Source organism: Ptiloglossa arizonensis, chromosome 1, assembly GCF_051014685.1.
Source record: "Ptiloglossa arizonensis isolate GNS036 chromosome 1, iyPtiAriz1_principal, whole genome shotgun sequence".
Lineage (NCBI taxonomy): Eukaryota > Metazoa > Arthropoda > Insecta > Hymenoptera > Colletidae > Ptiloglossa > Ptiloglossa arizonensis.
Genome location: NC_135048.1, coordinates 24,502,241 through 24,517,342, shown reverse-complemented (window position 1 = coordinate 24,517,342; position 15,102 = coordinate 24,502,241). Strand labels below are relative to the sequence as shown.

The following is a 15,102-nucleotide window of genomic DNA, read 5'->3' as shown; positions in this document are numbered from 1 at the left end:
ATGCTCCACGCATCGAGCGTACTTTCAACCCTGTTTACGTGTTGCAATACGTAAATTTACGTTAACAACCGTGTTTATCTACGAATAAAGATACCGCATAATGGTCGACGTGATTGATTATTGAAGATACAACCGGCTCGCGTACCAAACAGCGTTTAATCAATTGTTTTAATTATTCATTTTCTTAATTACTCTGCTTTTTCGCATGCGTGAGCGAAAATCGAGAGAAAAGAAACGAAATGATCGCGTATCTCTACATAGTTGTCGACGAAAAGAAATCCTATGGCACAAGTTCACGAGCATAAGTTTAATATTTGAATGGACAACGAGTCAAGGTGACCTAATCTTGTCCAACGATGCGCGTAAATTCGATGCTTCCATCATTCTGTCGATGACACATCGATATCGATGCGCCGTGGTTATCGTTTGTTTAAAATTATTCATGGTCGAGTCATCGGATGACCAATCATCCATTCCTAATTGACGAGTAGAATCGTTCAAAAATTGAGAGGAGTTCAATTCGGTGACCAGTGTCCGATCTAATCAGGATGCTTGGTTATTTTCAAAGTTTTCTTTGTATTTTCTGAAAAAGGATTCGACTTTGTATTTAATTTTTTTGTTTCAAACGGTTCATTTCATGGTTTCGTAGTAGTGTTCTCGTGTTCTTGCAAGGTTGATCGTATATGTACTGTTGGCGTCCGAGAAGAACGCAGACGGTAAAATTCTTTTCGTGGAAGCAGAAAGATTCTAGTGGTACAGTCTGAATTATTCTATAGATTCTGGACGAGAATGTTTAATTTTTTATTCACGGTAGGAAAAACCGTTTTGATATTTCCCGTTGTTACGTTTATCCTCTATAGATAACCTATTATTTACAGTTAGTACGCTTCGATTACTCGGTTATGTGTAACGTTAAGGAATTGAGAAAAATTCGGATTTAACACCTTCAACGTCGTTCGAGACGTAGGTAGGTATACTTTGTTATATACTAGGAGAATAGGTTTTGTGATTTTTCAATTTTTGTAGAAATTTACGGAGTGTAATTAAAAAGTTTACGTTGTTATTTTTCACGCATCAGACGTGAACAGTAAGTCGATAATTTACATTACAGATAACATTGTCTCTGTTATTTCCTCTCCTTTTCTCCCTCTATTACTATGTTTCTCTTCTCCATTTCTCTCTCTTTATTATGCCTCTCTTCTCCAATTCTCTCTCTTTATTATGTCTCTCTTCTCCATTTCTCTCTCTTTATTATGCCTCTCTTCTCCATTTCTCTCTCTTTATTATGTCTCTCTTCTCCATTTCTCTCTCTTTATTATGTCTCTCTTCTCCATTTCTCTCTTTTTATTACGTCTCTCTTCTCCATTTCTTTCTCCATCATTACGTTTCGCTCCTCTCTTTTTTCCATTTCTCTCTCTTTCTCCCTCTCCCTTGTTACAATGCTCGTAAGAGATTCCTGGTTATCGAAAATAATAGCTATAGACGTTCTCGATAAAATGTTGCAACGCGTTACGACAAAGAAGGACTATCACCATTGTTATGTTTTTTTTTTTTTTTTTCTTCCCATTTCGCGTGCATCAAAGACGTATCGTTATTATTTTCATCCTCGGGGAAGAACTTCCGGATACCAATACGCCCAATGCACGAATCGTTCCGCGAAACTGAAAGTGGTCAAGGTTTCGTGAAGAAGAGGTCGCCCGACGCAACATCGCGCGATATCGGTAGACGATTAGCGAACGAGGTTACGTGACGCAGATCTTGGAAGTGCAGCAACGGTGCAACGACCGTGCGATAAAAATTGCATCGTCAGAGCCAATCGTCTTATCGTACGAGATCGTGGCTTCTGTAATTCCCACGCGTAACAACGCAATAACGTCGAAGGAATCGTGGGTCACGACGTCTGCTCACTTTCCTTGACTCCTCTTCACTGAACTCCGTTAACGCGTCACTCGTTCGATATTTTCTTTCTACGCAGCCACCTCGTTAACGTTTACCAATTAGATTCACAAATTTTCTGCCACCACGCCATTCGAGATCACGTTAACCAGAGTAATTTAAAAAAAGAACTCGAAGATCGGCGCGTCGGTTGCGTTTTCAGCTATTAAATGCGAGCAGTTAAAAAATTAATAAAAACAGAAAAGTTACTTCTGTAAAAAATTGGGTAGAATTTGATTCGATTTTTAGTCGATAGACATAGAAGGAACGAATGAGAAAAAAGTAGTGTAGCAAAAAAATTCGAGTACTCGAAAGTATAGGTTAAGACGAATTAAAAAAATTTCGATTTCACATTTTTCATTGTACGTTTATGGTAATGGTGTGAACAGATCGGTGAGATTCTCCCGATTAAAATGAGTCCAAACACGCCATAAATCGGAGCAATTTTGCTACTGTATCGTTTTCGCTATTTGGAATATTTAAATAAACTACGAATAAAATTTCCGTCCGATTCACGTCGTGTTTGGGCTCATTTTAATCGGGAGAACCTCGCCGATCCATCGATACCATTATTGTAAAGATACAGTGAAAAAATGGGAAACATTCACATTTGTAATCGGACGATTATATTCCTTTCACTCATCTCTCGCCGTGTTTGTTTTTTTTTCTCGACCAATCGTCTCGAGACAATTCTCGAAATAAAATCGCTACCCGCTCCGTGATAATTTCGATCGCAAAACTCAGATCGTAATTTGTCCGTTGTTTGAAATTATGACGGACCGGTTGTGTTCGTTTACATTTCAACGTGGAGGATAATTTAATCTATACGTTTGTTCTAACACGGGCAACCTTTTGTCGCTTCTCGTGACCGGTTTATTGTTCGTTTTGTTTCGTTAGCGAGTCACGGACGGAGACGGTGGCGAGTAAATAGCCTCGGAAAAACATAATTTACTCGGAGTCGTGTGGCGCGCAGGGACGATAAAGAGTCGACGTACGCGCAGCTCGTGCTCCGTGGACGTTTATCGGGGGAAAAGTGCATTTAACGTCGGTCTCGTCGCGCGGCCGATAAATCACTGTGAAATCGCACGCGCGTTTCGTCGGCGATATTGGAAACCGGTATGAATCGGGTCGCGGTGAACTTTATTTCGAACGACCGACCGACGAACTGGAAACAACGCGCGCGCCGTTTTTCCCCTCTCCTGCATTTTTCGGTTCCTCTTCCCCTCGCTTTGTTGCGGTTCAAGAGCGATTACGCGCAAACGACGCGCGACGCGCGACGCGATCAACGCCGAATAGGCTGCGCGCGCATCCCGAGGGCGTTGCGAAACCATCGCGTGGCGCGGTTTTAGAATCGATTTGTGATTTTATTGGACCCGGAGGATCCTGCACGCGCTTACGACGCGGAATGTTTTGCTCGAGATCGTTCTCGTTGGCCTTTGGGATCGTATGTGACAATTCAACAAAGACCGCGATTGTTTTCTAATTTGATCGTTATTTGGTTAACACACTGTAGGCTTTTTTTTCGATTTTATTATTATTATTTTTTTTTTTCGTTTTTCTATATCTACGCTTTCCTTTCTTTTGCTTTTTAGGTATATTCTATTTTTTCTACTTCTCCGCGCAGCTTTTCTCGTTATCGTTGTTGTTTAATTACAACATTAAATTATTAATCGTATTTTTTTTATACAGTTTCTGTTCAATTTCCGCGTGTTCTTCTTATAACGATAATCTAAAATCGAAGAAGTTACGGAACAGCGAGAATCAATTAAATTTATTACACTATTGTGCACGAAAATTTAGTAAACGTATTAATTTCAGTATTATCTTAAAGGTTTCGTATCTTCTGCACACGATTAGCGTGTGTGTTTTTCATATTGGCGCATGCCGTAAATACATAACATCGAGGCGATAAACGCACAAAATGATCGACTACCTTGGTGAAATCGAGTTTTATATTTTCGTGGTTGTTACTGGCGAGGATTTCGCGATCAATTATTATTGGAATCGAATTTATGGAAGTAACATTGCGGATGATATTTCATTAAAGGAATCAAATAATCGTTTGTGTTATTGAAGTGTTATTGAAGAAGCTTTCGATGTTTTTGTCGTTGTTTATGGCGAAGATTTCACGCTCAAGTATTATGACGATTGAAGTTATCGATGTTTTAAACATTGTAAATAATCGTTACATTTCTTAGAAGCAAATCGTAACTTCAGTGTATCTGGTCTACAGGGAGGTGGAAACTTATCAAGGGAGTCGGTTTTCTGATCTAGGAAAGGAAATTTTCCAAGAACGTGTGCTTAGAACAACAAATGGAAAAAGTGAGATAATCACAAAACTCGTACCGATGTATTATTATTTGTCAATTCGTATACTTCGCTTGATGAAAATTAATTATGACAAAGATACGGGTATCTGCGCAATGTTACTAATTACTGTTCGTTACAATTAAAAGTTCTCGTCGAAAATTCGACTTGAAAAAAATCGATAATTATTATTTAATAACACGCAATATTTTCATAATATTCGGAGTATTTTCTTCAAGGTAAATTGTGCAATGAAAAATTTACCTTAAAAATGTTTCTCACCGGTGAACTTCTGTAAAATGTTTCGTAACATCTACACGCTATCGTTTAATGTTAATAGGTTCGTGCATAAATTTTCTCACGATTCCGGGCCCGTACAAAGCTCGTAGATCGCACGTTTTTTCGCGTGTGTAATCTACATAATTATAGTTGAATTTATTACTCCGTTAAATATGAAAAAAAAGAAAAATAAAAATTACACGTTATCAAGAGTACAGAAAATGATATAGTTCCATTTAAAGATTTCAAGGTGATCTTCGTTTCTGAGAGAGATAAATGTTCTCAAAGTTATCACTGCAACTCGGTGCTCGTCGAATAACGATTAATTTCGTTCGTGACCATCCCTTACCAAATTACGCAATAGAAACCGTAAATATAATTACGAGGAGCATTGTATAATTATATTTTACAATTTTAAACGAATTCTCTTTGTTTGAATTTCGTTAAGTTGGCGAATGAATATTTGCACAAGGATTTATCTAAAAAAAAATATCGTGTTAGGTCTATCAACCTTTGTTTAAAAAGTTTCTTATCGTTTAAAAGACCTACTATCCGAAGATATAACAATTTATTTATTTATTAATCTAACGGAGAAATCTCTCTTTGATAAAGAATAAAAGAGACGGAAAGAAAAACGAAATAATGAGGAAGGAGAAAAAATACAGACGTTGATACTCGAATAAATAAATGGAGAGAATTTAGCGAAAATTACACGTATAATGTTACCTTTTATTTGCGATAAAATCATTTCTGAGTGCAGTATCTGAATCGATATAATTTTAATTAAAGAAAAATTTTTGAAAAATTATATTGGAAAAAATTTGGTAAAAAATCGTATAATGATAGTTCACTTTCAATGAAATTATTTCTGAGTGCAGTATCTGCATCGATCTAATTCTAATTAAAGAAAAAATTTTGGAAAAAGTTTAGTAACAAATTGTATAATGATAGTTTTCACTTTCGATAAAATTATTTCTGGTTGCAATATTTACGTTGATCTAATTTTAATTAAAGAAAAAATTTTGGAAAAAATTTGGTAAAAAATCGTATAATGATACTTTTCACTTTCGATGAAATTATTTCTGAGTGCAGTATCTGCATCGATATAATTTGAATAAAAAAAAAATTTTGTAAAATTTTGGAGAAATTGTATAATGATACTTTTTACTTTCGATGAAATTATTTCTGAGTGCAGTATCTGCATCGATCTAAATTCAATTAATAAACAAATTTTGGAAAAAATTTGGTGACAAATCGTATAATGATAGTTTTCACTTTCGATAAAATTATTTCTGGTTGCAATATTTACATTGATCTAATTTTAATTAAAGAAAAATTTTTGAAAAAAATTTTGTAAAAAATCGTATAATGATAGTTTTCACTTTCGATAAAATTATTTCTGGTTGCAATATTTACATCGATCTAATTTTAATGAAAAAAAAAATTTGTAAAATATTTGGTAAAAAATCGTATAATGATAGTTTTCACTTTCGATGAAATTATTTCTGCTTGCAGTATTTGAATGAATCTAGAAACCTCGGTTACACGAATCTCGATTGAAGACTATTTCGTAGAAAACGACCCGATTTCTAGGAAACCGTAGAAGAAACCGCACTCGCTCTGTTAAAGCGAGAAGTACAACCTGCGGCGCCATGTTTGGCGCGCGTCGCGCATTTCTACGCGATAAATATTTTTTAACCCGACTGTCATTCTCAATTCCCGGCGACCTCTACGTAGATGCTGTACGGGATGTTGCCGGGTTATCGTTCACTCGACCCGATTATAAAGTTTTGTGCACATGGCACGTCGATTCGCGACCGACTATTGATTTTGTGTTGCCACGTGTATCCGATGTGAACGCACTGTACACGAATGTTTCGAGGTTGTTACGCTACCCCGATAGCGATCCACCAGAGGGTAGATGCATCCACACGAATTCCTCGTATCGACACACCCGATTGAAATTAATTTTGTTACCGAGAACGAAACACAAACAGCGCGAAAAGAAATTATAGAATTTTTTTTTTCACGTGCATTAGACTCAGTCAACACTCGTATAAAATACTACTGTCATTATTATTAAATTGGAAGTTAATTTAAAATTATCGTCAACGTTCCATGTTCAGTATATAAGAAATGGAGAAAAGAATCCTCCACTTTGTTACTTACTTTTTCACGTTCTTTCTCCGGACTGTACGATAAAAGATACGAATCACAGTTCAAGGGATCTATGCAATGTTTTTTTCGGCTAATCGAGCCTTTAGTGGGTCCGATATCGTGGCGCCGCGTTCCTGGGGTCTTCGAAACATTTTTTTTTTTCAATCCTCGAGGGGTTTCCGAAATCTCGGAAGGGGGGCTCGATTAGACAGTTTCGAAGATTCGTCGTCGATTTCGAAACGTTGTCCGAGTGCTTGCTGAACAAGGTCTTTGATATGTACTGTGAGCTGCTGAAAAGAATACCTCCGAGCAGTGACACGAGAAATCCATCTTTTCACATATAAATTGCATTTTTATGGTAGTTTCGATATTAGTCGTTTGGGTAATAATATCGATAATATGATTGTGAAAGTAAACGTTGAGAAATTTTTCAAAAATTCCTATCAGAGGTATTTTCTTCAACTGTGTACTATACATTAACCTCGAAGAAACTTGTTCAAAGTATTGTCATGTGAACCAGTCTTTCTGAGATGGATGTACAGTAGTAGTGTTCTCTTTCGAAATCTTAGGCGAACTTTGGAGTTCTGTGTACACAGGGTGTTTTGCAAAGAAAAGGACTACAAATTTTTAATGAAAAACAGAAGGCTGTCACTTGTCTCGATACGGTAGAATATCTCACGACCAACCGATAGTATGAAATAAATTTTCCTACAAAAGTTGTTCGATATGGAGGTGAATGGAAAAATTATTTCTACCATATAATATTGACAATATTTTCAAGAACTTAGTTTTTTGATTATTTACGGTTTCTCGTGAGATATTCCATGGTACATGGATAAAACGGACACGTTGTAAATTGTAAATAATTTTCTTAAAATATCGCTCCTCGTATTCAGACCCTACCCTCCAAGGAGTGTAAATTAATAAAATAATAATAATTACGTTAACCAAATAAACTTGTAACGTTACTAACAAATATACCATCGACGATTCTACAATTCTTAATTGATCTTAAAATTTAACAAGACAAAAACACAGTATACAAGATTTTCCCACTTTGTCGAGTCAGGGTTGAAACATAATCGCGAAATGAATTTTTCTCTTCAACATTCATCACTACTTAGCACTACCGAACACTCTGCGATTTATTCGATTTATTTACACATTATATACTTCGTACAGGTTACACAGAATTGAGAAGACCACAACTTTGTGAAACGTATTTTTTATCACGTTCTTCGTAAATTCGTTAATAAAATTTTATCGTCGCGACGGAACGCGCAATATTTATACATAACCGATAACCAGGAGTCAACTCTCCAGTTGAACGCGGAGCGTAATAATTGTTAACGAGTCGATTACAAACACCTCTATCGGCTTCGATTAGGTATTGTATTTCGTAACGCGATTGTCAATACCGCGAACACCGGGTATCGCGACCACAATAATACCAAGTACTGGTACTCGTGGGACCAACGTGATCGAATTTTTCCATTTAATGTGCCTTTTTCGTTTTAATGTTTCTCGGACGCGGAGTCCTCAGGTTTCTGCGGCAGACTGTCGGGCATTTGAATCTCGTAGACCGGTTTCCCATTTTCGCTGATCCAAATGCTGCCATTTTGAGCGCATCTGATCGCGTAAATTAGTCCGTGAGCGAGGCTGTCGATTCTGACGAGAAATAAAAGAACAAAAGAAGAATAAGTAAGGTATTATTATATTAATCGGTGGCATTCAGGTAACCACAATGCGAGAAACAGAAAATAAATAAAAATAGAAAATAAGATTCCACGAGTCGTAGAATCGAACGAGAACAGTCACGAGGAAATTGTCGAACGAATTCGTCGTTGGACTCATTATTATTAATATAATTCGAATTATTATTAAGAAGTAATAATTCGTTATTGAATTATTATTTATTATGAAAACTATAGAAGTATAAAATTTATTTTTATACTTCTTATCGACATACTTCTGTGGTCGATATTTCTGGAAACATTGACGAGAAATAAAATAACAAAAGAAGAATAAGTTCAGTTAATCGGTGACCACGGTGCGAGACATAGAAAATAAATAAAAATAGAAAATAAAATTCCACGAGTTGTAGAATCGAACGAGAACAGTTACGAGGAAATTGTGGAACGAATTCGTTGTTGGACTCATTATTATTAATATAATTCGAATTATTATTAAGAAATAATAATTCGTTATTGAATTATTATTAAGAAATAATAATTCGTTATTGAATTATTATTAAGAAGTAATAATTCGTTATTGAATTATTATTTATTTTGATACTTCTTATCGACATACTTCTGTGGTCGATATTTCTGGAAACATTCTTCTTCCTCTGGAAGATCGTTCGTGAGCGGTGTAAATTCGGGGCACAGGACTATTATCCTCACCCCTGTCCTCTGGTAGTGATAGGGTTGCTGGAAACGAGAAACAATAGGGTAATTAAAAACAAAAGGGTAACAGCGTGGCTTAGAGTTCATCTATCGATCGATGTCTGCTGGCAGCCATAATGATATTTGTTAATTGTAGAGCTGGATCAAAATGTCGATTACGGGGACGATCGATGAGTCATCGAATTAATACAGTGACGATCAGTTTTATATTCAACTATTGGGTTGTTCGGAAAGTCATTCCGTTTTCCAAAATGGAGAATATATAATTTAATAAAATATTTATTCACTCTGAAAAAATCGTGTTGACATTCAAATTAAAAAAATCCATTTTCACAAAAAAAAGCAAAATGACTTTCCGAATAATTTAATATTATACATTTGACAATGTAAAACTCGAATTAAGCATCGTTGAAATAATTAAACTACCTTGTGAATCGTGTTTAATCCTTATTGTTACATTTTTGCGATGTACAATTGTGACTTAACACATGGATCATATTTTTGTCTGAGAATAATATTTTTAATAAATAGTCTCTTGGAAGTTTCTTTAAAAATTCAGCTACTTTTTTCACAACAATTTAACGTAATTTCTAACATAGAGTGCTAGGAATGTAGCGAAATTTACAATTACCAAAGGGGGAAATGGAAAAAATTGAGTTCATTGTTCAAAAATTTGAAAAGATTTAATGCATTTGGGTAGATCAAAAATCAAATTTTTATGACAAGATGATGAAAAGTCACAAGGATCGTTCGTGTGCGGTAGAAAGGAGGTTTCGAAAGATTTCCCGGACCTAAAGATGTTTACATGTATTCGTGGCAAATTGTTGCTATTAATTAAGCAAGCAATAAGTCATAACTTACCGCGAACGAACGACTGAAGCTAACCACGGCGTGTTTCGTGGCTGAATACACTGGAAACTGCGATAACGAGTACAGACCAGCCATAGACGAAATGTTTACGATAACGCCACCCTTGCCGCCGGAGTCCTTTTGCATTTGTTGTATTCCCAGAAGCGTTCCGCGTATCACGGCGGTCTACGCGAATCGGCGTCGATTAACAAATTACAACGATTGGACCGTGAATATTCGGTGTCTAGAAGAAGGGCGTACGTTACAAATTTGTTTTTTTGGAAAATTGACACATTTTTTCGCCCAATTTTGATTGTTGCGGTTAGTAAGTTACTCTCTCGTTATTAAATTATTATTTATTTTGCAAAATAGGAGATGGAGATCTTGCAAATTTTATTTCTAAAATATTGATATACTTTTAGAGCAATTTTTCATTTGCAGTTAATAAGTTACTTTCTCGTTATTGAATTACTATTTATTTTGTAAAATGGAAGATGGAGATGTTGCAAATTTTCTTTCTAAAAAATTGATATACTTTTAAAGCAATTTTTTGTTTGCAGATAATAAGTTACTCTCTCGTTGTTAAATTATTTATTTTGCAAAATGGAATATGGAGATGTTACAAACTTTCCTTCTAAAAAATTATTACACTTTTGGAGCAATTTTTCATTTGCAGTTAATAAGTTACTCTCTCGTTGCTAAATTATTATTTATTTTTCAAAATAGGAGATGAACATACGTTACAAACTTTCCTTCTAAATAATCGATACACTTTTACAGCAATTTTTCATCTGCGGTTAACAAGATACTTTCTCAATATTCGACTGTTATTTATTTCTCAAAACGGAAGAAGTTTATTGCAAAATTTTCTTCCTGAAAAATTGACACATTCAAATACTCCATTTTTTATTCGCAGTCAACAAGTTAGTTCTCTCATTATTGGATCATTATTTATTTTTCAAAGTGGAAGAAATGCACACGTTAACTGCTTCTTTAATTGTTACAACGAGCCACGGAATTGTTTTTAAAGTCTCCTGTACATTTTACGTAACATACGCCCTTCTTCTAGACACCCATTCGTTTAATCCCGACAAGACGTTTACCAATTACGTCTATGTTTCATTTGAACGCGTTATCTTCGAAACGTTCTCTCGCTTACCACGTTCACGTCAATTGCTTTCGAGAAGTCGGTTTCATCAATCACGCCGGCAGTGTTTATTAGAATCTCCAGACCACCCAATGCGTTCACAGCCTTCTTGAATGTCTCTACCATAATGACACACAGGACAATAATAAATGTAATGCAAGCAGTCCTTTCAGAAATTTAAAAATATTTACACGTAGAAGTATCACTCCTTTCCCCAAAACTATGCTTCCTGCGTAGATGTATATATTTCAAGAATATCAAAAAAAAAAAAAGAAAGAAAAAGTATTCTTTGGTGTTATTTTATGTAAAATTTACCTCTCTATCGACTAATCTTTTAAAACATTTCCACTTCTACCTCGTTCCCCGCAATTTATCAGTCTGCTTCAACAGCAATTTGTTCATAATCACCATCGAATTCAGAATTTTTCGTGACGTCACACCGGAAGAAGATAGCTCGATTGCGACCAAATTCCGCGTTCAGCGCGTCCATCGCTTGCATCCCAGCAGTCTCCCGAATATCGATCATCGCGATTGTCTGAAATCCCGATTCTCACGATGAAACAATTTCTGTCGAAATATCAAGGGAAATACAATCGAATTGACAAATCGAAGAACTGTACAAGTACGAAAATCATATTTTAAGATATTTGAAAAATCAGCTTTTTGCACTGTTCTTGATTCTCACGTGCAATTTTATGTATTTTAATTAAAAGATTGCTTCGTGTCATATATTTTGTTTTCATTTTCGTTCGTATTATCGTCGGATAATAGGAATTCAATAGTTCACTAATTGAACATTGACGAAAATTTCTTTTTGATAAAGGGTGCTTAGATAAATGGACTTTCAAATAAAGAGAGTTCAGATAAATGGGCTTTCAAATAAAGAAAGTTCATATAAATGTAATTTCAAATAAAGAAAGTTCATATAAATGTAATTTCAAATGAAGAGAGTTCAGATAAATGTAATTTCAAATAAAGAGAGTTCAGATAAATGTAATTTCAAATAAAGTGTGTTCAGATAAATGAACAGTCAAGTAAAGAGAGTTCAGATAAATGTAATTTCAAATAAAGATAATTCAGATAAATGGGCTTCCAAATAAAAAAAGTTCAGATAATTGTAATTTCAAATAAAGAAAATTCGTTTAAATGGTGCTTAGATAAGCAGAGTTCACACAAATGAAGTTCACACAAATAGAATTCTATCGTACTGATTTTCGAATAATTTTCTCTACGCCACTGTAAACGTACAACGTTCGAGCTTTCGAGCCCCGATTGGTGGAACGCGGTTAGGCGCGTAATTCGATTGGCACCGGCGCCAATGCATTCGCGGTGACACGGATAAATTTTTCTCAAGCAGCTTTTCTCCTTGGAATATTGTCCCCGTTTCACCGACAGGAAGTTTATCTCGCTTGGACAAACCGAGATTGATTTTCTCGTGATTATTAAACACGACGACTTACAGTAACGCCATTTCGCAGCAGCTCTCTGCTAATGGTATGTCCCAGGTTACTCGCAGCTCCCGTCAAGATCGCTCTCTTGTCCTTGATCTGCATAGTTTCGGTTCCGCTTCGCGTTTACTCGAGTGTACGTCAACGATCGGGACACTTGGTTTCCTCGATGGTCCTCGAAATACCTTAACAACGTTCCCTGTTTACTCCATCGTCATTGACAGGAGACAATATATTGAATCTTGAGACAGTTTGCAGTCCGAACGAGTGTTTCACGAATGCTATACATTCTTGTGTGTCGAGAGCAACGGGATCATTTTCTATAGCATTGGAAATACGAACTTTTATTTTCTAGAGCACTGGAATTTCGAGCTTTAGCACTATTTTCTAGAGCATTGGAATTACAAACTTTGGGACTATTTTCTAGAGCATTGGAATTAGAAACTTTGGGACTATTTTCTAGAGCACTGAAATTAGGAGCTTTAGCACTATTTTCTAGAGCATTGGAATTATAAACTTTGGAACTGTTTTCTAGAGCACTGGAATTACGAGCCTTAGTACTATTTTCTAGAGTATTGCAATTACAAACTTTGGAATTATTTTCTAGAGCATTGGAATCACGAACTTTGGAACTATTTTCTAGAGTATTGGAATTACAAACTTTGGGACTATTTTATAGAGCACTGAAATTACGAGCTTAGCACTATTTTCTAGAGCATTGGAATTACAAACTTTGAAACTATTTTCTAGAGCATTGGAATTACAAACTTTGAGACTATTTTCTAGAGCACTGAAATTACGAGCTTTAGCACTATTTTCTAGAGCATTGGAATTACAAACTTTGGGACTATTTTCTAGAGCATGAGAATTACGAACTTTGGGACTATTTTCTAGAACATTGGAAGTACTAACTTTTGGACTATTTTCTAGAGCATTGGAATTACAAACTCTGGAACTATTTTTTGGAAAATTGGAATTGGGAACTTTGGGACTATTTTCTAGAGCATCACAATTACGTACTCTGGACTACGAACTATTTACCAGAGCATTAGAATCGCAAACTGTAGGTCCAATTAAATCTAAATTCAGAATTAATTAGATCTAGATTCGGTACAGCTATAGAAATTTCAATTTTCTAACCAAAGTTACGATCTCCAATTCAAATCTTCACAAATATCGAAATGATCATTTTCTAACCGAAATCACTAGCTCTAGGTCACATTTACAAAAGTATCAAAACTACCTTAGACACGATTTCAAGAATATACAATCTTTAGCTCTAATTCTAATAGTAAAATTACAACTCTCACCCGTCGTTCAGAATAAATTATCCAGAAAATGTATAGCAACAGTTGAGACACTCTTTCCGACCGAAATGTCACGAGTCCATTGTTCTTCGAACGATTTGCACCGCGAAAGCGATCCACGATTATTGTTTACCTTTCCAGAGATGAAATTCAACGAAGATTATAGTTCTCGACGCGAGTCACGGTTGGCACACCTGCGCAGTAACTTCGTGGAACATCCGGTGCAATATGGACACGTTCATTTAACGAAAAAAAAAAACGACACCGAGTGAAACTTCGGGGTTCGTAGTTTAGAAAGTTTAGAAGACGCGAACGGTTTCGTGCGAACTGACGTCGCGAGAGAAACAACAGGACAATCGGCTGCGACTTGGTTGTCTGTGACAGACGTTCGTTGCTCGACGGTTTCCTTCGAGTTGATATGGAAGAAACCTCTCGCTCTCGTATCACGATCTTCGACCTCCAGCGCCGTGACGTTTTTCGTATACACGAGTCGTTTATCGACACCGATCAGACTATTGCGACACACCTCGCCCCTTGAACTTTAGCAGTTTTCCAAAGTCAAAGATTGCACGCGACAAAAAATTAAAATGCATCGAATCTGTTCTTTTTCAGGGGAGGGGAAGGGACTGGTGACTATAAAATTTCAATTTGGAATATTTCTCGAGGGATTTGGCTCGAGTGAATTTTCGAATTCAAATCATATTTGAAATGACTAAAAAAGTTTGCGATAGGGAGAAGGATCTTTTAAATAGAGCGAAGAGAAATCTAGTCTGTGTCTTCAGATTCGTAGAAGCAAAGATTTCCAAAACAGAAATTTCTAAATTTTTAGAAATTAAGGGAATATAATAATATTGCGAAAATATTGTATATTTTCTTGATTTCTTTTCGGTTTGAGAGTTTCTACCCTTTTTGAAATTACTGTTCCTTGCTTAAATTGGGCTTACACAATTCTTCAACTATTTTGAAACGTGATAAAATACGTTCAGAATTACGTTTGCACTTATTATGCACTCGTTTAAATGATTCTTTGCTTTCTGTCGCGATTTCTTAACATTGATTCAATGCAATATACCACATTCCATTAGAATAGGAATTTTAACGAACGAGGAGACTCTACTGTGACAATTAAAATTAATTTCTATATAATAAAATGTCTTCTTGAAATTTTCCCATCGATTCGAATTTTCTTTCAATTTAATTCACACAATCTTCGACGAATTCAATAGCAGAGAAACGTAAATGTTCAATGCAGTGGCCAAACGTAAATG

General features: G+C 35.7%; 1 protein-coding gene across 2 annotated transcripts; it reads right to left on the bottom strand.

Moving 5' to 3' along the window:
- Window positions 1-7,805: 7,805 nt before the first annotated feature.
- Window positions 7,806-14,244, bottom strand: LOC143150362 (15-hydroxyprostaglandin dehydrogenase [NAD(+)]-like). Of its 2 annotated transcripts, none has more exons than XM_076318582.1 (7): window positions 13,968-14,244; window positions 12,540-12,712; window positions 11,488-11,614; window positions 11,092-11,198; window positions 9,945-10,118; window positions 8,989-9,107; window positions 7,806-8,346 (listed from the first exon to the last, which is right to left on the bottom strand). In XM_076318582.1, the coding sequence occupies exons 2-7, from the start codon at window positions 12,630-12,632 to the stop codon at window positions 8,193-8,195; spliced, it is 774 nt and encodes a 257-aa protein (XP_076174697.1). In that variant the 5' UTR covers window positions 12,633-12,712; window positions 13,968-14,244; the 3' UTR covers window positions 7,806-8,192. The 2 variants fall into 2 exon arrangements, with proteins under 2 accessions (XP_076174697.1, XP_076174705.1); XM_076318590.1 differs by having other exon boundaries at window positions 12,540-12,847; window positions 13,838-13,977.
- Between the last annotated feature and the right edge of the window lie 858 nt (window positions 14,245-15,102).